The 24,542-nt window shown below is 41.6% G+C and overlaps 4 protein-coding genes across 4 annotated transcripts in view; 2 read left to right on the top strand and 2 right to left on the bottom strand.

The window, feature by feature from the left end:
* Positions 1 to 1,131, bottom strand: part of LOC122779784 (actin-binding LIM protein 3-like) — a 64,065-nt gene extending 62,934 nt beyond the window's left edge. Inside the window, exon 1 of the mRNA XM_044042391.1 lies at positions 1,095 to 1,131. The gene's annotated coding sequence lies outside the window, so the exon portion shown is untranslated. The remainder of the gene's footprint in view (positions 1 to 1,094) is intronic.
* A 1,132-nt stretch (positions 1,132 to 2,263) lies between these two features.
* ubtd2 (ubiquitin domain containing 2) lies at positions 2,264 to 14,728 on the top strand. Its single transcript, XM_044042083.1, has 3 exons — positions 2,264 to 2,424; positions 6,841 to 7,077; positions 13,445 to 14,728. The coding sequence occupies exons 1-3, from the start codon at positions 2,355 to 2,357 to the stop codon at positions 13,954 to 13,956; spliced, it is 819 nt and encodes a 272-aa protein (XP_043898018.1). The 5' UTR covers positions 2,264 to 2,354; the 3' UTR covers positions 13,957 to 14,728.
* A 2,106-nt stretch (positions 14,729 to 16,834) lies between these two features.
* On the top strand, positions 16,835 to 20,288 carry LOC122779594 (interleukin-12 subunit beta-like). Its single transcript, XM_044042082.1, has 9 exons — positions 16,835 to 17,372; positions 18,041 to 18,128; positions 18,220 to 18,321; positions 18,638 to 18,820; positions 19,148 to 19,253; positions 19,336 to 19,505; positions 19,585 to 19,745; positions 19,850 to 19,968; positions 20,046 to 20,288. The coding sequence occupies exons 2-9, from the start codon at positions 18,041 to 18,043 to the stop codon at positions 20,071 to 20,073; spliced, it is 957 nt and encodes a 318-aa protein (XP_043898017.1). The 5' UTR covers positions 16,835 to 17,372; the 3' UTR covers positions 20,074 to 20,288.
* Positions 20,289 to 20,390: 102 nt separating this feature from the next.
* ublcp1 (ubiquitin-like domain containing CTD phosphatase 1) lies at positions 20,391 to 23,448 on the bottom strand. Its single transcript, XM_044042081.1, has 10 exons — positions 23,259 to 23,448; positions 22,955 to 23,046; positions 22,769 to 22,854; positions 22,581 to 22,696; positions 22,365 to 22,463; positions 22,199 to 22,236; positions 21,912 to 22,010; positions 21,680 to 21,796; positions 21,434 to 21,561; positions 20,391 to 21,324 (listed from the first exon to the last, which is right to left on the bottom strand). Exons 1-10 carry the CDS (start codon positions 23,410 to 23,412, stop codon positions 21,294 to 21,296), a joined length of 960 nt encoding a protein of 319 aa, XP_043898016.1. The 5' UTR covers positions 23,413 to 23,448; the 3' UTR covers positions 20,391 to 21,293.
* Positions 23,449 to 24,542: the final 1,094 nt, after the last annotated feature.

The raw sequence follows: 24,542 nt of genomic DNA, 5'->3' as shown, positions 1-24,542 counted from the left end.
TAATTAATTATTTGCAAAGGAATAAAATGGAACACACACTGAGGTCTGCAGAACATTAACATAACCAGTGAATGCCTAACACTAACCTGACCACAATTCAAATATTAGCCATAAACTCAACTGGGTCCTCAGACATAAGGTTCAGTATTAGGACCAGGTTTTGTGTCTAAAACTTGTTACACACATACACACTGTAGTTTGGTCTCAGCAGGGCACCATAATCTGTGAATGAAACTCTCCAGCACCATCTACTGACAGAACCATGTACTACCTGAATACGCCACATTATTTCTTTTTTCTTTTCTTTTTTGTGTTTGTACAGCGTCTTTCAGTGTCCAGAAAAGCGCTATATAAATATGATGTATTATTATTATTATTTATTATTATTATCATTCCTCCATATTACTGCAAATGTGAGTGACAAGCCCAACAGACTATACTTAAAATGTTAAAGCTGCCTCTCAAGTGTGTTTGTGTCAAAAAGGAAAAGTGTGATTGCTGAATAAAAGGTTGAATGTGCACATAAAGAATAAATTGGTATTTTCAGAGTTAATGACCTTTCACTGTGAACATTACAGATGTGTCATCTCATCGTCTTTACTGATAAAACGGCTTATTTCCCCTTTATGTCAGTGTTAATATGATGTTACCGTAAGCTATTCTGCTGTGATAACAGTGGAGCAAAGTCACTAGAGGTCACTATAGCTCTCACAAATGAACAATTGCGTGTGAAGTCAGCACTGCCCCAGATTTCAACTGCAAATGTACAACTATGCTGTGGAAATTCCTTTTGAAATCCATATAAATTGTAGATTTTAGAATCTATAAAGTGTACATTTCGGTATAAAGTTGCTCCTCCAAACAAAACACAGAACATATATTACTATTAGATATAAAAACGTGTTACACCATGTCATACTCTTGAAAACAATCTTAATTGTTTCTCTAAATTGTAGATCTCCATCCTACGTCTTACAGTTTCGCTAATGGAAAAATAAATGTAATTCCAGACATCGTTGTTGTAAATGTACACTTGCTATCCTGTTGCTACTGTGTTATGTGCAGTGTGCAAATGTGTCAGATTACACTCAAACCTCAGTTCTGGTGACTAAGCAGCAGGAGCTCGTCTGGTGTAACGTTGCAGAAACCACACTGTAGAGTGCTGCAAGTGCAAGACAAGACAAAACAAAGAGGTTTTTTTATTCACCGTGTTGTTAAATCTACTTAAAAACCTTTGCCTATGTGATGAAACAGACTGCAATAGAATAGAATACAATAAATAAATGTACATTTTTAATCTGAGCTATAAACTATAGATTTTATATTGCAAGCAGTGTTCTTACTATACTGGATAAGACTGGATATTATGTAGTTAATCAATATACTGAAAGCCCCACCGTGCATTAAACAGAATAGAAAATAGATACATTTCACTCTGGTTGTATCCTTAATTGTCTGATAGTCTATGAGAAATAAACTATACTAGAATAGAAACACTGGCCATTTCACAAGGAGCTATAAATTATCCATTTCATTTTGGGAAATGTGTGCTGCCTGTTTTACAAAAATACTGAAAGGCCCTAGAGTGCATTTGAAAATAGAAAGGATTAGCAACAGCAAGCATGGGATGTATCCTATAATTTATGTGTATATATATATATATATATATGTATATATAAGAGTCCCACTGTAAAATACAATATAATCTAATAGACTATGTGTACAGTTCTACTAAAGCTGAGGTAAAAACGATCAATTTTGTTTGCAAATGGTGTGGATAAGTGTTTAAATGCAGGATAAGTGTTTCAATAATGCACTATGCATTAAGTAGAGTAGAATAGAATAGAATAGAATAGCATAGAATAGAATAGCATAGAATAGAAGTCTGTAACAGCTGTTTCTGCTTCAGGACAAGTTTCTCAGCACATGAGTGTGTCAACAGAGTCTGAACTCTGAAGTAAACATAAAGTGGCATCTTTTTTGTGTGCTGTGTACTTCTCCTTTGTTCCCTCTCTTCCTTCCCTCCTCTCTCATTTTTCCCCTTCCTTCATTCCTCCCTCGGTCACCTTGTCTCAATGCTGTGATGAACCTTTCTTTCTTCACCACAGATGAAGAGGAGGAGGGTGTAGGGAGGGAGGAAGACACGAGGGAACAAGGGGACGACTGGAGGAAAGAAAGAGAGAAAAGAAGAGACGAGAGGGAAGGGATTGTTGAGAGAAGGGAAGTGAAGTGAAGGGGAGTGGAGGGGAGGGGGAGAGACAGAGAGGTGGGGGCTCACTGGCTGTGCTGGATGTAGCTCTTGCTGTGGGCCGGGGGGAGAGCTACCTAGCCCGGGCTGCTCCGCTGAAACATCCATGGGTGGCTGTGTCGGGAGCCACCACGACTCCTCGGGCAGCTTAAACGAGAACTCGGACGGAACTGGAGGTGAGTTACGGGGCTTTTACGACCTCTCTGCTTAGCTTTTTTGAAGGGGTGAGGGAGGGGGGGAGGCTTCCTCAGGCTCTCGGCATGTTGTCCTGGCTGCCTGGTTGGGGGGCTGTTCTTCCCTCGTATCCGAGCCAGACACACAGAGCCGGGGACAGACACTGCAGCTCTCCCGGGTTAGTCCCAGGCCCAGCGACACCACAGCTGACGCCGCGCCTGTTCTGTACTTGACAAAGTGGGGGAACATTAAAGTGTGCGTCGCTGCTGCTTCCCTTTGTTCTGCGCTGTTGACATGAGCTAGCCGGCTAAAACGTAGCCTGGTTAGCTTGCTAGCTTCTTCTTCTTCTTTTTTTTTTTTTTAGTGCATAACAAATGTGGGTCACAGACACACGGCAGTGACATGGATTCAGGGAAAGGACGCACAGACACAGACAGTGAAGTCAAATGTGATGCTGCTGCTGCTGCTGCTGCTACTGCTGTTGTGAGGCTTTCGTTTTCATTGACTCTGTGGTGTAAGATGCTGTTGAATACACTAAGAGGCTGTTGGTAGTGTTTAAAGTTGGAGGTTACTGAAGCTTCATGCAAAAAAGGAAGGAAGTGTGCTTTAAATACTGAAACTTAGGCTGTGGTGATGTGATTTGAATAAGTGAATAAGGCCTGGTATTAGTGAGCAGTGTGTTGTCCACAGTGTAAACTGGATAACACTCAACACACACACACACACATATATATATGTATATATACATATACATACATATATATATATATATATATATATATATATATATATATATATAGACGAATATGCATATTCACTCCCTGTATTGACCTACCTTTTAAAATTAAAATTATGTAGTTACTGTTAAAAAAAATGTAATATTAAAATATGCAATGTTTCTTTTAGGAAGAATTCTCAAGATGTGATCAATAAATCAGTTTAAAATTGAAATTGTAATGGTTAAACTGTTATAAAGAACTCCCGACCACGATAATCCACTTACAGCAGGTACTAAGTGGGCAAATTATGCAGGTCTGATATGGTTCCAGTAACATGGGCCCCAGATGGGAGGCAAACAAGGGAGGGGCCACCATGGAAACCATGGACAAACCTGCTTAGGACCCATATTGTGAGCCCGAATATAACCCTTATGGGGCCCACACTGACATGCCGGCTGGAAAAGACAATCAAACTGAGGGGGGCAGTATTATACCACTCTGTTTACAGCCTGTCGGAAATTATTATTAGAATAATATAATATTTGATTATAACTGATGATAATTACAGCTGGGGAGTAAAGTAATGCAATTATTATTAGGGATGCACCAGTTGATTGGCCATACATCACCTTTATGTTTCGCCTTCATTGACTGTTATCGGACTATGCACCATAGAGCGAGACACAGATTTAACTGGTAAAATAAGTTTAACTCGAACATGTGTATCTCCCAAGAAATGCAGTATTTCTGAGTATTACTGAGTATTTCCAGGTATTGTTTTTTTTTTCTTTATTTCCCTTTTTTGGTTGCTAACACCAGTTGTTTGAGGCAGCAATTTCCAAATATTGTTTTCCTGTTTTCTGTCATTTTTGGTCCATTACTCCTCCCACAGTTCAGATCAAAGGCAGATGAGAGTTCCATCCATGCTCAATGAATCAGCTGCAAAAATAGATGGGAATCCAAGCCGCAGCATTCCCAACCGGAATTGCACAACAAAATAAACCAAAAAGTAAACTAGTATTGGCCATGAGTCAAATATTTACTTAAGACATTGGTATTGGCACAGCATAATACAGATATACATACACCAGTGTCACACAAATAATAAAACATGTAAAAATTTGAGATATTTCGTATAATTACTTTGCATGCTTTACCTCAGATGTGTTAAATGTGTCTCTGTTTAACAAGTATTTGTTGTTTTCTGGTCAGAGAAATTTGAAACCACAGTTTTCTGATTTCTTCCACTTGACTCAGGAGCAGAAATCAATCTTTAATCATATAAAAGGTATCATGGCAGTCATTAATACATGGAACGTTTTATTGAGATAATCTTATTGGCCACATTATCCAGCCTCATTCATGACCATACTCATGCGTCATGCACTCCTTAATTCCTTTTTGTGGACTCGTTTTGTGACACTGACAATGTTGGGAAGATTAATTCTGGCTGTGTCCGGCTTAAGGGCCGCTGAATAGAATTCACCGTCACCACGCGTTCCCTTTTCTAAAGATTTTTATCAAAGTGTGATGCTGCAGACCACTTGGCAGTGTGGTTTCCTGTTTTGTTTGGTCAGAGGACGAGATCAGATCGCAGGCTGTGGACCGATCACATGGAAAGGCTGAAATATAGTCTGGTTTCGTCAATGTCTTCCATCTTGTTTATACCAGGCTTCCCCACGTGTCCACACATCAGACAGCCCTGTGAAGTTTGTCACAACAAGAGGCGATGATGCAGTGTTAGAAGTGAACATCTGCTGCTTGACACCTTGCTTAGTGTCGACAGAGACAAGGCAATTAGACCTGAACACATGTAGATTCATCTGCTCTCCCTAAACCAGATGTCATAACCATGTTTACTAAAATATACTATAGCACACATTTATCCCCAAGGATTTCTGAGAAGTACAAACTGTCATGTTTGAAGGTAAATTAGAACATGGACAGGCACAGAGTGCGAGCACATGGCTGAGCAGCCAAAAAGTTGGTATATAGTAAACTCTGCTAAATCAAATATACGGATCACTAGCAGGTGATCCGCTGTGGCGACCCCTAAGAGCTTGTCTGGGACACTTATGTACCGTTGTAAATCTTTTGAAATTGATTTTTATACTTTTTGAAAGATTTAAGCAGCTATTGGAAATAGATAATTCTCAGGTCTCGATTACTCATTTCTGAAATATACAGACTTTTTCTCTGGATATGGGCACATGTTCTAGTCTGTTTACATTTGCATCAGTAAGAGCCATTACTTTTCACTTTGAGTTTATTGATGCAACACCTGGATTTGCCCTCGGATGCTCCACTAAAGTCTATGTTCTCATTTACCCACAGTCCCTCAATTGAATGCCTTAATCTAATGGCTTTATGAGACTTGCATTATGAAGAGTATTGTATTTAAAAGTGTGTAGGGGTTATGGGATATACAGGAGCATTATACCCATCCAAGTATGGACAAAGCCAAAGTGTAGCCTCATTTACTACAAACTCTCAGTTGAAGTTTTGGGTTGTCGGACTGTGCCGTGCGATCGTCGTTTACCAGCAGCAGGTGTAACTCAACACCTTGATCCGTCATTCTTGTCTCACTGCTCTCTTCTCCTCTGTCTCACGGACACGCAGTCCTCTCCCTGTTGTCCCCTCAGGCGGTGGATCCAGATGATGTTGTTCATCAGGCATTCTGCTGCAGATGTTGGATACGTCAAGCTACGGAACATACTGTGTCTGCTTTTGAGGGTTTAGCGACACAACACTTCTCGCATCAGCTGTGGTGTGTTCATGCGTGTGTGGCTGTGTGCCCATTTCATTTAAACCAGTAGCCAATGAGTTAATCACTACATAGCTGATTGTGCCAATCAGCTCCACACCACTCCCTCCTGAACTTGTCAGTGTTTAAACCGTGCTGCACACAGGAAGGGATTTGTTTTATGTTAATACAGAGGGAGGCAACAGAAGTGTTGTACTCTTAATTGAGACAGCCGCAGTCAAGTTGGAGTTTTAGTGAAGATATAATGAAGTGCAGGCGCAAAGTTTCAGAAGTGAATTCTTATTCTTCAGCAGTTTGACAGGATAAACACTTCTAGTCACCAGTCGCACCGGCACTGCTGATGTATACACACAAACACTGATAGTATTGCTTGACAGAGTCTGAATAATAACATCACCCAAAGTTACACACTGTAGCTTTAATATTTATAACACTTCTTGGTTTTGGTGTGTTACTGTTCTAGATCAATGTATTGGATTAAAAAAAAAAAGCAACAGTATTTTAACTGAGTCATGTTGCGGGCTGTTTTATTTCAGAGCAGAATGTTTGTTATACTTTATACAGCTTTTGTTTTTGAAATGGCTGTTATGATATGATGATAAACCATCAGTGTTGTAAACAGCTGTGAGTTTAAGTGATGTAAAACAATTATATCTGATTACTAGATACTCTGTTATGATATTGGTATCAAAAAGTCCTTTGAGCTGTCTCTAACTCCTGTTATTCCCTTTTTTTTCCCTTTGCTCTTTATCTCATCTTCTGTTTTATATCTGTTAATATTCCATTCCCATATTCTAACTCTATCCTCACCTAACATAACATTTAAAATCCTCACCTACTTTTTATATCCCACCTCCATGTTTAATCTCTATCTTCCCTTCTGCTCTTGTCTTCCTCTGTCTTTCGCATCTCTCATCTCTCATCTCTCCTCCCAGTGGCTCTAGGGCGTAACCAGCCCCTGAAGAGAGAGCGGCCTAAATGGAAAAGTGACTACCCGATGACTGAAGGCCAGCTGCGCAGTAAGAGAGATGAGTTCTGGGATACTGCGCCAGCATTCGAGGGCCGGAAGGAAATCTGGGATGCGCTGCGGGCTGCGGCCAGCGCCTTTGAGAGCAATGACCACCTGCTGGCTCAGGCCATCCTCGACGGCGCCAGCATCACACTGCCTCACGGTAACACACGTTGTCACAGTGCTGTACAGTATACACAGCAGGTAGTGTTTGTTTTGAGTGTCCATCAAATATCACTTGGGTGGACTTTGTGCAGGACGTTGCAGTTGATGATTACCAAACACAAAGGAATTTTAACTCCCCTTTACCAACATCTCGAGAGAAAATAAACTCAGAACCTCAGCTGTAGACTCATTTTTGTCTTTTGAGTTGTGGTTTATTGTCTCTTTCTTAGACACATAACTAGGATTTTAATTTGCATAATAAAGGTGAAAGTTGAGAAGATGAAGTAAAGCAACACCAGGAAGTGTCTGGTGGTGCGTGCTCTGCACTTTCAACATATGAACTTTGTCAGACATTACTGTTCACTCCTGCGCTGGGCAGTTTGCTTGTTGATAGAGTGAATATGGACCCAGTTATGAAGCATTCAGTCTGCAGTTAAAAGGATTTCAAGAGCCTCTAAGTGTGTCTGGGTGACCACATTTTAGATCTTAGACTTGTGAGGACATTAGGGTGCACAGTGTATTCTGTAGAATGAATCGGTAAATAATAAATGATAAGGGAGGTGACCTTGGTTTATCTGTAAGGAGGAAGTGACGCAATAATCACTCACGAAGGAAGAGTAAAAATAGTGAATCTTCAGACACACATTAACAGCATTCACATGAATATGCATGCTGTGGCTCAGATTCAGGAAACGGCACAGTATCATCATGTTACATCATCATCATCATTGGATCAGTGGATCATTGTCTTTATTATTTGTCACCACAGAGTCATATTACCTCAGCTGAGAAAAGGACGTGTTCTCCTTTAGTGAAAAGGTGCATTTTGGTATTTTGACGTATTTGTCCAGAATGTGGCATTCTCAGTTTCCCCCCGTCTCCCCACACTCCAGAGAGTCCTGTTTTAAATGTCATAAGATGATTCATTACTCAATCAGGTCATTAAAAAAGATGAATGGCTCAGTCTCATCTGTAAAGTTTCTATACCTGCTGTCTGGAATAAATCTGGCACAACATAATGAGTCCTCTCTCGTGGGAAACCAGTATTGGACATATTTTAATTGTTCTGTTCAGGGGCCAAGACGTTCACGTAAAACCACTTCAAATTAATCTGATTGGGGACAAGCAGCTGTGGACAATTGCGTTTTGTGTATGTGGAAACATGTTTCAGTTCCATCAGTAGTTTTGGCCTGGTCAGATCAGATCATGCTGGGCTGCAGCTGTAGATTCCCTTGATCTGATGTCACCATTGCACTCATCGGTGCAAAAGGGTGGTCAAATCACACACACGAATTTATATTTTTCACATTTTTGCCAATCTGCTTTTGATAGATTATTCTGTTTTCACAAAAACAGTAGTTTTGTTCCACCACTGTGCTAATGAAAATAATAAGAGCAGCACCAAATAGGGCTGCAATGATTATTTGTTTTATCAGAATCAGAATCAGAATACTTCATTAATCCCCGGGGGGAAATTGTTTTTGTACCAGATGCTCCGTGCAAAGTGAAATAGAAATACGGCAGTGGAAACAAGGCATAAGACATGGATATAATATAAACAGTAAAATAAGATGGAATGAAATAAAATATTAAATAATAATATTAAAATATATACAAGTATTGTCAAAGGTTTCGGTATTTTTTTTCAGCTTCTTAAATGTACATTTTTACTGGTTTCCTTGTTCCATATAACAAAGAAATTACTAAAATGCGTTGCTTCATTTTGGTTTGTGGACAAAACACAACATATGAGAACAAACCAAGTAAATAATCCACAGATTAATCGATTATGAAAATAAACGCTAGGTGCTGCCTTAGTTCCTAGTAACTAATGTTCCATATTATTTGATTTCAAATGATTTTCGTTGTTGATGAAAACGGGCTCTGTCAAGCAAAACTATCAGACCTGTGTGCGTTTGTATACACTGGCAGCAAAGAGCATTTGTCACATCAAACTGCAGTACGTCCGGGTTTGTCAAGCAGTAGAACTCCCTTAATTTAATTCATTAAATGGGTCGTACGCATTCATGGTTGTCTCACTTTATTATGTCTTGACAATGGGATGAAACAAAGCACTTCCTGTGTGCAGTGCAGTGCAGAATGTGAACACGACCGGGACTTCATCAGCATTGTGTGAACTAACCTAACTGTGGTTTCAATATAACAGACGTTTGTTAATATTTAAAAGTTACACAGTGCAGTTGTTACACTCAACACTTTGCTTTTTATGTTAAAAGCAGGTTTTTGTTTTTTTATGAGGCCTTTGGATTCCAGTGAGGTCAAGTAAGAGGTCAATGCAGGTCAGAAGCAGTAAAAGCAAATGTGTTTGTGACACCATTAACCTGTCTGCAGTACAAAACCATAGTATTTTTAATAGCATTTCCCCACAGTGTAGACGGCACAGGCTTGTAGCCTGACATGATTCTCACACAGTGATGTAATGACTTTCAGACACACCCAAAGTCAGGCGACGGTGAACACTCACAAGATTAGATTTATCCATCCTTCTGGTAATTCAAACTATCCTTGTGAGGATGTTTTGGTTCATCCTTACAGCTTTAAAGGGCTTTGTTTAAGATTAAGACTGGGTTTCAGGGCAATGGTTAGGTTAGACATTAAATTGTGATGGTTAAGGTTAGGATAAGGGGTTAGGAAATGCAGTATGTCTATGAGTGTCCTTTGTTTATACCATTGTGGATCATTTTCACTTCTGAGGTCTTCTTATACCACAGATGGATCATATTACTGCTTTAAAGGAAGTAGGAGAGCGCCAGTGTAGAGTGGTTGACGGTGGCAAATCTTTTACATGGCTCCCTGGTCAGGTCAGAACCGCTCATTAGCTCAATTTAGCATCAGGCCTTAGGGAGTTCAGTATCCTCTTCAAGCTAATCCTGGTAGGTCAGTGGACCGTCTCACCAGCTTTCATTTTCATTTTCATTCAGGTTGTTGTACACGAGACCATGTGAAAATACACATAAACAATGCTGATGATACAGATTCACATCATTCTATAGGCTCGAGTTGAGCTTCTTTTTGGGTGGCAGTGTGAAACGGCAGTGAAGCAACAAAAGCGTTTTTCACAGAAACAAATGTTTTCCTGCTTCGGTCATAAAATTGAATTTATTGCAAGGTTGATCCTCTCCACTGAACTCTGGTTTTATAATGAATTGCCATAAACAAAAGCACTGGCACCACCTTGAATCCATTAGCATTCTGCAGCTGAAGGATAAACACTGAGGTGGAGCCAGCTGGGAAAGAAAAAAATACTTGTTGGATAAACAGACAGAGAGTTTTGTTTTTTTTAACTCGGTGTCAGGGAAACATGTTAAGCATTCATCTCTTATTTACTTTTGTCTTTTGTAGCATTAGCTATGACAACTGTGTCCAGTTGAGCTCTTTGTTTCTGACACAAATGACAGCACTAACAACAACTAATCAGTTATTCGGAAAAAGAATTGACTGATTAACGGATTATGAAAATAATCTTAAGTTTCAGTCCTACGGGGAACGGTGGCGCTAGAGCAAACTGCCCAGGCTAGTTTGAGTCTGACTCTGGTCCAACTGTAAACAGTAGTTAACATCTATTTAAAAGTTTTACTTAGTAGATTACAGTCATTTGTTTTTTTTTCTAATGTCACAAGGGCTGATTGATTAATTGATTGATTAATCTTTTTTATTAGTTGTTTGGTCCAGAAAATGTTCCTTAGCCTGTCATTGACATTCTCAAATGTCTTGTTTTGTCCACAGAGCAAAGGTTTTAATGATTACTTTGTTATGTGGAGCAAAGAAACCTGTAAATATTAACATTAAAGAAAAGAAAAACGTTTTAGTTATTTAAATTCAAAAGTATTTCATATTTGTGTGTGTGTGTGTGTGTGTGGAGGTGTCGCATGGTCGACGCTCTCACTTTGACCACAGCAGCTGTCATCTCAGGCCACGTGATGCGCTGACTCATCTCAGTCCCACGAACCACTCTCACTTTTAAACCCCACGTTTAAGTCATAATACAACATCCCCAGCGCTACGCCTTTAAAAGCCAAACGTTTCCATTTCTCTTAATCGATCCAATATAAAAAAAAAACCTCAATACCTCATGACCACAACGGTTTTCAGGTATGAACAGTATAGATGCATTTATTTGCAGGAGAGCGTGTCTGAAATCCCCTCGTGGCCCCCTGGGTTCCCCCTCTGCCACTACCACAGTACTGAGTTTCTGTTTGTGGAATAACGTGACCTCTTGTCTCGAGCTCGTTTCCCCCTCTCTTCGCCAACTCCTCCTCACTCTGTGTCTGAATCACAGTTGGTCACCGGTGACACAACAATGCAACATTACATTCCCTTCTCTCTCCTGCTTTCACCCTGAATTCTTCCCTCGGAGTCTTTGTTTTGTGTTGAGTTCAACTCTCATTTCTCCATTTCATTTTGCTGCAGTGAAAATGACTTTCAGGTTATGGACGTGATGGTGGAAAGAACACGAAAACGACACATTTACTTAACATAAAGTTATGAGGCTCAGGCTCGGCTGGGCGCCATCGTAGTATATACTTCAGAAATAACAGACTTTATGCAGCTGTGGTTAAGTTCAGCAGACCATTACAGCAAATTCAATCATGTAAGCTGGCGTTGTTTGAATTTGTAACCACAGTAAACAAAGTTGTTTCGTTAAAGCCACACTATCTCTATCACTGACACGGCTTTTGCTGGACGTGCTGTAGATGTTATCGATGTTCTGCATCTATGAACTATCACAGATGAAAACGTATGTATGTATACGCGTGCGTGTGCCCAAGTGGAACGTTCCGGGGCAGTTATTTTGGTACTTTTTTCCTAATGGAAACGCAAAAAAAATGCCTGTTCTGTTCTTGTGGAGCGGTTCATTTCGGCACACTATGCATTTTTTCGTGTTTCCATTAGAAATGGTACCAAAATAACTGGCCCCAACTGTTCCACCTGGGCAGCTTGCGGCCGAGTGGAAAGGGAATTTGGCTTGTAACCGGAGGGTTACTGGTTTGAATCTGTTTTCGGTGGCTCTGTGAGTCCGCACTTGCTTGCATTTGACACTCTGACTGACAGAGGGCGCCAGAGGCTTGTTGCGTGAATGGGGTGAAGTCTGCCATCTTTGTTTGCCTTCTTCTCGGAAGGTTTCTAGTAGAGGATGGGTTCAATGCAGAGAAGGAAACTGACTATTTTATTTATTTATTTATTAGAAGCAAGAAGCTGGTTATATTTTCTGCCGCTGTTTGTTTAGCTGCAGAAAATATTACTAACGTAACAAGAACGTGTTACGACTGATAAAGGTGATTCAGGGAAGTAATGCGTCCGTCGAGATGGAAAACGCAGCCCCGCAGTTTTCAAACTAAAAGAACTTCCCTTTCGGAATTGCTTCAAAGTTCCTCGGTAGACTGGGGCAACAAGGGTTTATCCCGTAAATCTGCTCGATGACCGCACGATCATCTTCTGAAACCTTTCGTAGGTCGCACTCCTAACTGTTTGCAGTCGTCTCACTTGATGAGCACAATGTTGACGTTGCCTCTGTCTGTCTTGAAACCCACTCACTTCCTGTGTGCAGCGACGTGGAAATGCATTCATGCAACAGGAGCGACAGAGTGACACAGTGAGAGTTTACACTCATTTGACAGTGTAACTTTATATTTAAAAAAAATAAAAAGACGTACTAATTACTCAGTAGTTTTATTGATGTGCTGTGCAGATAGTTCAGGATTTTTGTGGTTGCTGACTAACTTCAAGCTGTGATTTTTGTTATTGTTGTGATTATTTTGCCTTTGTTTAGTCTTCATGACCGCAAGTGTAGAGTGGGAATGAGAGAGTGCCAAGAGACTCAACAAAATGATTTGGAAGTTGTTTGTTTAGGATGAAATCGTTTTCTCCAGTAGTATAATGTTGCGTTAACTGTTTTAAAAGTGTCTTTAGTTTCTTTAGCCGTGTTTCCACATATTCCGTTGTTCGGTACCCTCCCCTGTGGGTACTGGAGTAATGGTATTATACGGTACAGGCGGAGCTGGAACCATGTCAGTCAGCTCACTCCGCGACGGAAAAGCATCACTCCCTTGTGACCGTTGTTTCTTCAACGCCCGCAGTCTATTCTCTTACAAAGCAAACAGCCACAAAGCAGCTGGATTGCTGTCTGTTGTCTGGCGTCCTATGTCGTTGTTCGCTGTCGACGCACCGGCGCAACATCACGCTGCGTGTCTCGCTGACACGGCCATCAGGCACTGGCCACACCCCCCGCCTGACAAGAAAAGGTACAGTTCTCAGTTGAAACGCCTTTACCGTTTCCAAACTGAACTGTACCAAGATGGAAACAAGCCATTTAAGTGTGGTGACACCTTTTCTCTCTCTTCCAGGTGCTCTGACTGAATGTTACGATGAACTGGGGAATCGGTACCAGTTGCCGGTCTACTGCCTTTCTCCTCCCGTCAACATGATCGAAGAGTGTTCTGATGAGCCGGACGGTTCCGATCCAGACTCTGGGGCTGCGGACCCGTCCACGGGAAGCGCCGGTGACCCCACCTCAGGAGGGGAGCGCCAGCTCCGGCTGCGGCTCTCGACGGGCCGCGACCTCCGGTTAGCGGTGCGCTGCACGGACACAGTGGGCATGATGAAGCGCCGCCTACAAAGTCAGGAGGCCGTGCCTGCAGCGACCCAGCGCTGGTTTTTCTCAGGTCGGCCGTTGACTGACAGACTGCGCTTGGACCAACTCAACATCTCCAGGGACTACGTGGTGCAGGTCATCCTTAGCCAGCCGCCACCGCCAGAGCCAGTAACCACAGCAGGACATTTGCAGGAGGCCACAGGGCCAGTGGCAGTGGAAGCAGTCACTACACTGCCACAAGAGCCGACGCCGGTGGAGAATTAACTCCCTTAGGGGGGAAAAAGAAAGAATCAGAGCTGATTTATTTTATGTTTGCACTTCTGTTTTTCATTTTCTTCTTCTCCTTCTTCTTCCTTCTTCTTCTCCTTCTTCCTTCTTCTTCTCCTTATTCGTCTGCTGGAGCAAAAGGACCCTTGAATAGAGAAAAAGACTCTCTCCTTTGGTTTTACACATTGAAATGTAGACCTTTTTGAACGTTGACCCTTTTTTTAATGTTCCTATGGAAACCGAACAACAAAAAGAGAACTCTGTCAGATGGCTTCATGGTTTTTTTCTTCTTAGCAATGCTGATGTTTGATGTTTCTGTGTTTCTGTTTCTGTTCAAGTTCTGCTCGGCTGCAAAGATGAGTCAGCGGAGTCATCCAGTGCAGACATTCAGAAACAAAGACAGAAAGATACTTTAACCATGAGTTATTCAGAAAAAGGAAGAAGAGAACGTTTAAGGCAGTAAAGGCTGTAAAGAAAAGTATTCTATTGTGATTTCTAGTTAGCAAACAGATGTATCCTCCTGGACGGGAGGTTTTACTCAGCTTAATACTTTATTTCACTCCGCTTCACAGAACAATCAGAGTAATCATGTTATAAACATTTAGTCGTCAAACCATGTGTGCAAGTGTGTGTTTGTGTGTGGCTGTTTGACGATCAAGACACACTCACACACGCTGGCAAAAAGGACGGACACCAGAAACACAGTTGCATATTTTGAATAAAAATAAAATGTTTTTAATTAAAATTGATCATTGTTTCTATTTCTCAACCTCCGTGTCTGTCTCTTTGAGTGTATGTTGTTGTAAGTAGCAAGGGCTGATTTATGATGATCTACTGTTGCTGTGTATCGTCTTGCAGAAGTCTGGCCTCGTGACCTCTGACCTCAAGACATTTTCGCCCAGAGAAATTCAGCGCATTCTCTCTTAACCCAAAAAAAAAACCCTCTGTTGATAGAAAACGCCACTTAAATCCACTTCTGTCCTGATTCTGATGCTCGGTTTGAACTTCAGCAGGTCGAGTTGTCGCCCTGTGATTGGCCAAATTACTGTTTGAGTGAAGCAGTTGAATTGGCGTACCTAATAAAGTGGCTGATTAGTCTAGCACCGTGGTTCCTAAAATGTGCTACGTGAGCTTCCTCTGGTGGAACTTTGGGAAAGACTCTCCCTCACTCAACAGTCACTGTGTTTTTTCACCTTTATTCGATAATCTCCTCCCAATTGACTGCAAAACCACGTAATAGTATGTAGTATGATGGTGTACACGTGTTCAGGGTCAGTTTGTTGTGTCATGTATGATGTTTCGAGGCTAAGGACTTAGCTGTATAATATAGCTGTGGCCTTAGAAGGTCATCTAGGCCCTAACCTCACTTCTTCTCCATGTCTAACCCTAAACTCCTGCTCTTTCCCCCGAAATTGAGTTGTTTTCTTATACCTCTTAAGCCTCTTCTTCCACTTTTATGAGATTTCTCTCAAAATCCTCTATAGTAGTGAAAACCTCAGGACTTCTAGCTTTGGGAATCGTTGCCGGCGCGGGCCCTCAGTGCGTCACTTCCGGCACCACAGCCCTCCGAAAATTCCTCAACCCAGATTTACGTAGGGTGCAAATCGCCCAAATTCAAAATGGCCGACTTCCTGTTGAGTTGAGGCCAACTTTTTTTGTTTGTAACCAAGTTTTGCCTCTGTTTTCACCTTAGGGGGCGCTACAAGCAACGCACAAGCCCAGAAACGATTTCACTATCGCCTTTTTCGCGAAACCTGACTTCCATGTAAATTGTCAAGACGTTTTAAGCACGTTAACCGCCTCAAAAATGACCGCAAATCCACAAATATCATAATAATCTGAAGGATAACAATGGGTTCCTCGCATCAAATATCTCATTTTAAATTCTGGCTTGGATATATTGTCCTATTATTTACATCCATGCTAAGTTAGAGGTCATTAATATCATATTTAAAGGTCAAAGTCTGCAGAATAGAGCAGCTTCTCTTTTCCTTCGATTTCCTCCTTCCCTCACCTCAACTTCCCTCTTCTCAATCTACCCGCTGCCGCCAAAGAGAACAAGGAAAATTCGCGCTGACGCAACGAGGCTTTTCCGCGGAGAACCTGCCAGGTTACGCGACGCACTGTGCCCTCAGAGAAGTGCTGTCACCTGGCATTCCCAGCTCGGCAACAATAGGGCAGATGTCACGCTGCCAGTGGTGGAATTGGGTTTTAATGTGGAGAAATAAGGAGCTTTAATGACCCACTTGAGAGGCAGTAAATGTGCTGAAGGGTCTCCATTTTGTGCTTCGCTTTGCCCTTAAATGTGACCTGGACTCTAACTGGCTGTTTTATTTAGAGACAAAACACAGAGCAGGAAGCACAACAAGAGAACACCGTTGTGGTCCAGATGACTGACTTGTCTCATGTCACTGTACAAGGTGTGATACAGGGGAGTTTTTCTGTAGACTCGCAGAGCGGCAGTCAAATGCCACGCGAGTCCAAATATGATACACTCGTCTTTTTTACATTTCCCCCACAGCTCCAATGGCTAGAAGGAAATGTGAGCCTCTTTCAATGAAGTGGAAATAGTGGAAACTCCTGCAATAATCATATCGCTCCACAGGTATCTTCCAAAAATGACCATCTTCTTTTTATTAGTCCTTAAACATGTTTTCATTTCTCTTTATACCTGCAATTCAGGCATCTCTGTTCTCCTTTTACACTTCCACAGAGTTCGAGTGTCGTCATCGACACTTTTGCTTTCTTGTTCTTCTTCCCATATCCAGGAGAGTTTTCAATTACCGTGCGCACGTCATGTGCACTTTGCCAGTTCCCTTTCCACTGAAATATTACACGCACGATTACTGCAGATTAAAGATGATGGGGGTGAAGTGGACCTTTGTTCTTAGATTTTGTCATTGTCATTGTCATTCTCCTCATGACTCTCTTAACCACCCACACACACACACACACACACACACATATTTATGTGTGTACACTTGACTAAGTGTGGATACGTGCCCAAATTCTCACCATTAATAAGGGTTTTTGTTTTATAAATCAGGTAACATGAGTAATAAAGTGATAAACACACCTCGGCGTCATATACACGCGTGTCCATCATCACACGCTCGTGACAAATGCATAAAGTGACGCTGAATGATGACCACGGCGTAAACTTCTGTCCAAATAATTCTGGATAAAGGTCTCCTATTGTCTTCGAGTTCACCTTATGGAATAGATCATTATGTCATCCTTATGTTTCATTCACTCACACTCACAACCACAGACATAAATAAGGAAGTTCCTGTGTGTGTGTGTGTGTTTTTTTTAACTGCCGTACATACATAAAGCCACAGGCTGATGACAAACTGAACACATTCACTTCTCAGATTAGCTTCCATCAGTGAGGATCAAGTCTCTTTGTCAAGGTAAGACCTGTCGTTTGTTTTATTTGTTTTACCACACTGGTGTAACGTTATTCTTATTTTTAAAGGATGACACTATTATTATTATTATTGTTATTATTTGTTGGTGAAAAACAGGTGATAATGACAGATTTATTCAGGCAGGAGAAATGATGTTTAAATAACACTTAAATAAATCAATAAATCGATTGAACACGCCAATTCTTGCCACAAAAAAAGCTTTATTTGAAGTCACATAGTTCTCGGAAAATGCTTTAAAAGTCCAAATATTCAACATTTTTACAAAAATCTGAAAGCAAATGTAAAAGTTTAGCAAAGGTCAAGCGTGGAATGTTAAATTCCCAACTTGTTTTGTGTCAAGTGTTCAAATAAATGAAAGAGAAACAATCCTCAGTTGAAGTGAGAACAACACTGCGACACACGAACATAAATATGGACAATATCATTAAGTTACTTTACAGAGAAAAACTATAGTTCTTTTTAACCCTACAACATTTACATTCAGCAGATACTTTTATACTGAAGTGACACAGGGGTCAAACCCTTGACCTTTTGCTGGAAAGATACACTTTTGTTGTTTGGATTTCTCTTTTTTTATGCACAAATACCAAGTCTTCTCCATTTGTGTAATAAATACTCCTTTTTTATGATGTTTTCGTCTCCTCTCACAGATGGGCGTCTTGCTCCTCATGCTCCTGTTCTCCGCTCTGTGCGGCGTTTACTCCGACCAAGGAAACATAGAGATTCTCATGGATAATGGTGCGTAACCTTCCCCACTAAAAACAAATGTCCACCTTGCCACGTTGATTTAAGACTGGGGGTTTTTTTTGTTTGTTTTTGTTTGAACCAGTTCTGGTCCTGAGGGTGCCTCACGGCGACGACAGGCGGGAGTACGTTCCTCTGACGTGTGGAGGCGCGTATCAGAATCAGCCTGTGTTTTGGAAGAAAAATGGTAATAAAACCTTCAAAATCGTCATTTTCCTAACAATATACAGACGGTAAATCCAAATTTTCTTACATAAAACTGATGTGAGAAGTCAAATCTGATGAAATCATAAAGGCCTTTCTGATAAAAGTACATTTTTAAGCGAGACTTAAAGGTCCATTGTGGTAAAATTTAGATTAGGCTGAAATGAAACTTATTTGTTATCTCCTGATTGCACCTTTAGAAATAAATACTGTTTCTACTAGCAAAAGTATTTATACCATGTGATATTAAGATTCTAAATGGTTATCTTTTGCGTGATTGACTCATGTCCTTGTTTCAGGCATGGAGCTGAGTCCACCTCTGCAGGGGAACCACGTCAAGGTCCTGGTGGAGGAGATGGACGCTGGAAATTACACCTGTCACCTGGGTCCTCACGGAGAATACCTCAACCACACTGTGATCCTGGTCCAACTGGACCCAGACAACAGGACCGTCATCCTGGTGGAGAAATCCCCCGCAGAAGGTGAGATAAGGGGAAATTACACTCGGAGACAAAAGGACAAACAGACAGAGAGACAGATAACGACTGACTGGACGGAGAGAAGACAGGGAGGTAAAAGTGGCTGTGACACTTCTGTTACACCAGCTGTCGTCCTTCTCTGGGTACAACACATGATTGGAGTTTATTTGTTAACAAGAGAGTATTAATTGGGTTTCTTGGTGCTTTAGTCAAACCATTCCAAGTCATCTTCTGACTTCAACGGTTCAAATGTTGAACTCACGGGAACGTTTCAACCAAAGCGAGATCATAAGATCTGACAGATTTCTAACCATGTTCCTGTTCCTCTAGGTCACATCCACTGTTCGACACCAAATTACAAAGGCGCCTTCCACTGCACCTGGAAAAGAACGCAGTACAGATCCAACGCCGCCGTGCTCCTGGTGAAGGCAGAGCGGTGAGTTTCAAACGCTCGGTCCGTCCATCAGGAGTCGATCGGCAGTCACTGAGAACAGCGATGTGTTTGTGTTTGCATCCAGTCATTTGGAAAAGATCGCGTGCGTGCTGGATGCTGACGGATCAGGGGTTCACTGTCAGGTTCTGAGCTGTCCATACAAGGAGGAGCAACACCGCATCTATCTCACGGTTTACATACACAGCTACTCTCGCCTGGAGGCCTACACAAAGGTGTTCTATCTGCGAGACATCGGTGAGTCATTGTTAACTATTCACATCAAAGTCAACGTGGTCGGAATATTAAAGACCGTCTTCTCAATCGTCTAAATCAGTGAGACCAGAAGAACTGTCTGACCTGCGCCTGAGTGATGGGAAGGTGTTCACCTGGAGCTACCCTGACTCCTGGGAAACCCCGCGCACCTACTATGGCCTGCAGTTCCAGGTCAAACTGGTCCATCATGGACATTCCTGTGACTCTGAAGAGCACATTGTGGTAATGGATGCATGCATAGATCAGATATAGATCAGATTACCCGCGCAGCTGTGGTGAAACTGCATTTCTCTGCCTCTAAAACGCCGCCTCCTCTCTCGCTGCAGCACAACATCACCGAGGACACAAAGTATGAAGTCACCGTCAAGCATAAGAAGTACGTTTTCTGCGTGCGGGCGCAGGACAAATATACTAACGGACCATGGAGCCACTGGAACCAGTGCGGGTAAGTGCATGGACGCGTGACGTCGTTACTGAAGACCATACATCCAAATAATCCCAATCTCTCTCTCTCGTCTCCAGAGTGAACAAACAACACGCGGTCTGCTAATCTGCCATAAAGACAATGAAGATGGATGGAGATGTTTTTTTCTCACTCCCAGTTGTTTTCAAATAAACAGGTTGTGTGCATTGGGAGGGAATTATACCTGTATAGTATTTATTTATCATTCATTGTGTCTCTATTTAACTAACTTATATTGTTAAGACATACACTTTCTACCTTTTCTGTTTTTACATTTCATAATAAACTGATGAACATCACAATGCATGGCTTTTTTTTGTGTGTGTAACATGTCGGACATACGTCATTTATTCAATACATGAATAAGTTGTGGGTTAAACGACAAACAGAAAAGACAATTCAGGTACAAAAAAGGGGTTTATTGTCATTATTTACAGCCGGGATGTAAAGATGCGATGAGGGAAAACACCAGAAGGCAGATCTCATGAAAAAAGGGAACATCTCTTTGTTCCTCTTCTCCTGTGAGCAGACACACTAACTTCAGAGGCTACAAAAGGAAGAAAAAAAACAAACGAGATGCATGTTTTGTGCTGTCGTTTTCTTCCCCGTTATTATTCCACATCCTTAAATTGTTCCTCAATGTATTTCACCCAAAATGTTTTTTTTTTTTTTTTTGTCAAAACCTCTTCACAACATAAGTCTAGTGCATTTAGAGTGAATAAAAACAAAAACCTACAACAACGAAACAAAAACATGTACACACGTCTCCGTTTGTGCGTCCAGCTTCACAGCAGAGACGGGAGGAAAAAAAAACAAAAAAACACGTAAAGGTGTCTCCGATATGACTCCAGTGACCTTTCCATGAAGGTCACGACAGACAACAGATGTTCTCCATCAACACGTGTGACAAGGTCAAGAGTTTGGATGAAAGTTAGGCGACGATCTGAACCGATTTAGGATTGTTGCATGATATTACGTGTTAAACTGCTCCCAACAGCATTTTATATATATATATATGTGTATGCCAATAAACTGCCAATTTCATGAACACCAGATTGCTCGCCGTTAACTTTAACGACAATTATGAAAGAAAATGTATGGCTCGTCACCATCTGCGAGACACAGATAACATGCACATACTGTATATAAATTGGGAAGCCTGTCGCCGTCCTGAGCGTTTGAGTGTCGCTCGCTGCAGGATTAATGTAGGTGAGGTTTGAAATGAACTCGTATGTGCCCGAGAACTGGATGAAGGGACAGAGGCATCCAGTCCACGTCTTAGCTGAGGATGACGTCCACACCCGTCCTCAGTGGTGCTGCTGCTTCTTGGATAAGTACCTAGAAACACAGGGATTCAAATATTACTGTATACTGCGTTAGGGCTCCAGCTAATTGCTGCTTTCTAGAGCTGTCGAAGGTCTTATTTGAGATTATCACGTGCGCCAACCTCTCCCAGTGTTTGTGGTTGAGTCCAGTGAAGTCGTCAAGCTTGGCAATTTCTTTGAGGTACTGCGAAAGTTTGAACAGCTCCCTGTCTTTCTCTCTGTTCAGGTGAGCCTTCATGAAGGGTCGAATCTAAAGAATACGGACGCCACATAAAACAGAAAAACAGGAAACGCACGCACACACGCGCGACAATGATGAGGAGGAAGAGGTGAAGGTCAAAATGATAACGGCGATGTCGGCCGCCCACCTTCAGTCCGTTCTGTGGGTTCATGAGGAAGTTCCGTCCGATGTCGTCAAACATGATCGTGTTCTTCCTGTTGTAAAACTCTCCATACTTCCCCCAGATCACACCCAAGGGCTTCACCTGGACACGAGGCAGCAAGTCAGTGAAATCTCCATCAGCCACATACTCTGATGATGATGATGACGATGTGAAGGAATCACAGCAGTGACACAGATCAGTCGCATCATGTACTAACCTCTACAACCCCTCTCTTAGGAGTGTGTACTGTGATCATGGCTGCACTGTCCAACATGAAGGTAATCTTGTAGTTGGGGTTGTCAGTCACTCCCAGCTCCTACACAAACACACACACACACACAGGTTTGCCTTAAAGTACCTTAAAGAGGTAACAAATACACAAACACTGTCTGTCTGTGTTAAAAATGGATGAACACTGCCACCTTTTGACAAAACTGGTACAGTACAGCAACATAGCAGCATCATGACACCAGCACTCAACAGTGGGAAAATTGAACATCTTACTTTCATTTTGGCATCAATCCACTTCATGCTTGTAGCAGCTAAAGAGAGAGAGAGAGAGAGACAGTGTGTAAGACATCCATTCTACATGTAGAAACTGGTATCAGTACACTTCTTCAATGCAAACTTAGAAGAGAAGATATATAATAAAATAAATGTAAAGACATACACCAAATGACAATGTCGTAGTCCTCGTAAGCTGATGTCAGGAACTCGTGCAGGTATGGTCTCATCAGCTCCAGACCCGTCTCTGCACACGACTTGTGATCTGAAAACAAACAGATATTAATGCACAGTGTCCAAATTCGAATTGCTTAACGAGACCTAAAATCATAAAGACAATTTTCAACAACCAATATAACAGTTTGGATCTACAATAACTCACCAAACAGTGTATAATCCACATCCAATACCAGAAGGCTCTTGCCTTCTCTGGGTGGATTCAACTCCTCCACTTTATAGTCTTTCACTCTGCGGGCGATTTTAGCGAGGTTCTCCTCTCTGAAAACAGAAATAACAACTTTTAACCAGGCTCTATAACATTCATGGACAAAAATAAAAAGAATAACTTACCTGTTCTCCACTTCAATGACCTCCTCCTCAATATCAAAATCATTGACCACATCATCGTTCTCTGGGGGAGGGGCTAAAACCTCTTCCTTCACAAAATAAAACACAAGCACATGTGTACAAATAAGCAAAGGAGATCATAAAATAAAGACAAAGAGTAATTAATTTGTAGACCCTGGAGTCACCTACCAGACTCTCCTCTCTGGTTCCCATCATCATGATCTTGGTGTTAGGCTTCAGCTTCAGTGAGCCCAGCTTCACCTCATCCTCCGCAGGTTTTCCTGGGGGATATCAAAGAGATCAAAATAGCTGAAACCCCACTTAGTATTTATAGTTGTTCTTTTTTCACATTTGATTTGTGAACATCATCATTTCCAGGTTTGAAAGACATTTTTCCACATTTTCTGACATTTACTGGACCAAAATTGCTCCAAGAGAGCGTGAGTTGCAGCTCTGCGTGCAATGCACTTGTCATCAGTGAGGCCCTTCTCACCTTTGACCTTGAGTCCCAGCAGCTTCTGTCTTTCTGGCAGCACGCCGGTCAAAGTCTTTATGGACTGTTTCAGGTCCATCACTGTGTCCTCCTCGGACAGGGAACTGATAGAGTACTCCTGACCTCCCCACTTTATGATCACTGACACTGACATGGCTCACACCTGCTCTTCACTCACACACACTCACACACACACACACACAGAAACAAACACACACACACCCCTTGTAGAGAGAAGGGATTAGGTGAAAACAGAAGGAGAGGTGTCAGGACACAGAATAGTGAATGTGAAAAGAATAATGACACACAGAGACATTGTCTGGTGTCACACAGGTGTCGCTTTGCTTGCATGTTTCCACACACAGCGACAGAAAACCACCTAATTACAGCAAACACATTCACAGTCACTGGTGTTGATATTTTTAGCACGAGGTGGCTAACACTGGCTAGCAGCGAATAAAACACAAGCGCTAACCAGACCAACGAGATAACGTTAGCCGACAGAGCTACACGGTTTGGGTTAGCTTACCTGACTGAGTAAGCTGACGTGTAATGGACAGTAGACGACGTGAGATTTCGTCTCAAAGAATGAATGAATGAACTTTGCCGTCTAGTTTCAATTACACAGCAGCAAGCGCACACGGTACTTCCCGGCGTCGTTGAGCTTAGCGGAAGTGACGTCGGGAACAAAACCTTTGTTACCATAGTGATCACATAGCCATACATTTTCTTTCATTATTGTCGTTAAAGTTAAAGTTTCCAATCATTACATGTCTGTAAATCATCTACAGTAGCCCAGTCTTGTATAAAGTACCTAAAAGGAATACTTTAGTACAAGTATCTCACTAGAAAATGACTTTGGTAGAAGTTCAAGTCACTTTGGACAAGTCAAAAATGTATATGACATTTACTGTACTTGATATAAAATGAACTTACGTTTTTAGAAATAAAAGTATTAAAAAAGTGAGGATTAAGGAGGCCATGGTAGTTCAGTGGTAGGGAAAGTTGTCAAGTCAACTGGATGGAAGGTTGTGGGTTACATTTCTGGCCCTACTAGTCTATATGTGTCCTTGAGCAAGACATGTAACCCCGTGTTGAAGCGTGTGAATGGGTATGAAAGATGTGTGAATGGGTGAATGACAAAACTATAGTGTAAAGCTGCTCACCAAGACTAGAAAAGCTCTGTACTGTAAATACAGACCATTACCAACTCTTCCTCTTATCATTTTATTTGGTAATTTATTTAGGAAATGTAGTGGAGTAAAAGCAAACGTTGCTAGAAAT

Source organism: Solea senegalensis, linkage group LG13, assembly GCF_019176455.1.
Source record: "Solea senegalensis isolate Sse05_10M linkage group LG13, IFAPA_SoseM_1, whole genome shotgun sequence".
NCBI classification, from domain to species: domain Eukaryota; kingdom Metazoa; phylum Chordata; class Actinopteri; order Pleuronectiformes; family Soleidae; genus Solea; species Solea senegalensis.
This window is presented reverse-complemented; position numbering and strand designations above follow the sequence as displayed.

Coding starts and splice junctions, on each gene's coding strand:
- ublcp1 (XM_044042081.1), bottom strand. CDS start 23,412: ATGTCAGTGTCAGTGATCATAAAGTGGGGAGGTCAGGAGTACTCTATC. Junction 22,464..22,580: donor TGTGGATTATACACTGTTTG/GTGAGTTATTGT, acceptor GTTTGTTTTCAG/ATCACAAGTCGTGTGCAGAG. Junction 22,011..22,198: donor GGATTGATGCCAAAATGAAA/GTAAGATGTTCA, acceptor GTGTTTGTGTAG/GAGCTGGGAGTGACTGACAA.
- LOC122779594 (XM_044042082.1), top strand. CDS start 18,041: ATGGGCGTCTTGCTCCTCATGCTCCTGTTCTCCGCTCTGTGCGGCGTT. Junction 18,322..18,637: donor TGTGTTTTGGAAGAAAAATG/GTAATAAAACCT, acceptor TCCTTGTTTCAG/GCATGGAGCTGAGTCCACCT. Junction 19,969..20,045: donor AGCCACTGGAACCAGTGCGG/GTAAGTGCATGG, acceptor TCTCGTCTCCAG/AGTGAACAAACAACACGCGG.
- ubtd2 (XM_044042083.1), top strand. CDS start 2,355: ATGGGTGGCTGTGTCGGGAGCCACCACGACTCCTCGGGCAGCTTAAAC. Junction 2,425..6,840: donor GAACTCGGACGGAACTGGAG/GTGAGTTACGGG, acceptor CTCTCCTCCCAG/TGGCTCTAGGGCGTAACCAG. Junction 7,078..13,444: donor CAGCATCACACTGCCTCACG/GTAACACACGTT, acceptor TCTCTCTTCCAG/GTGCTCTGACTGAATGTTAC.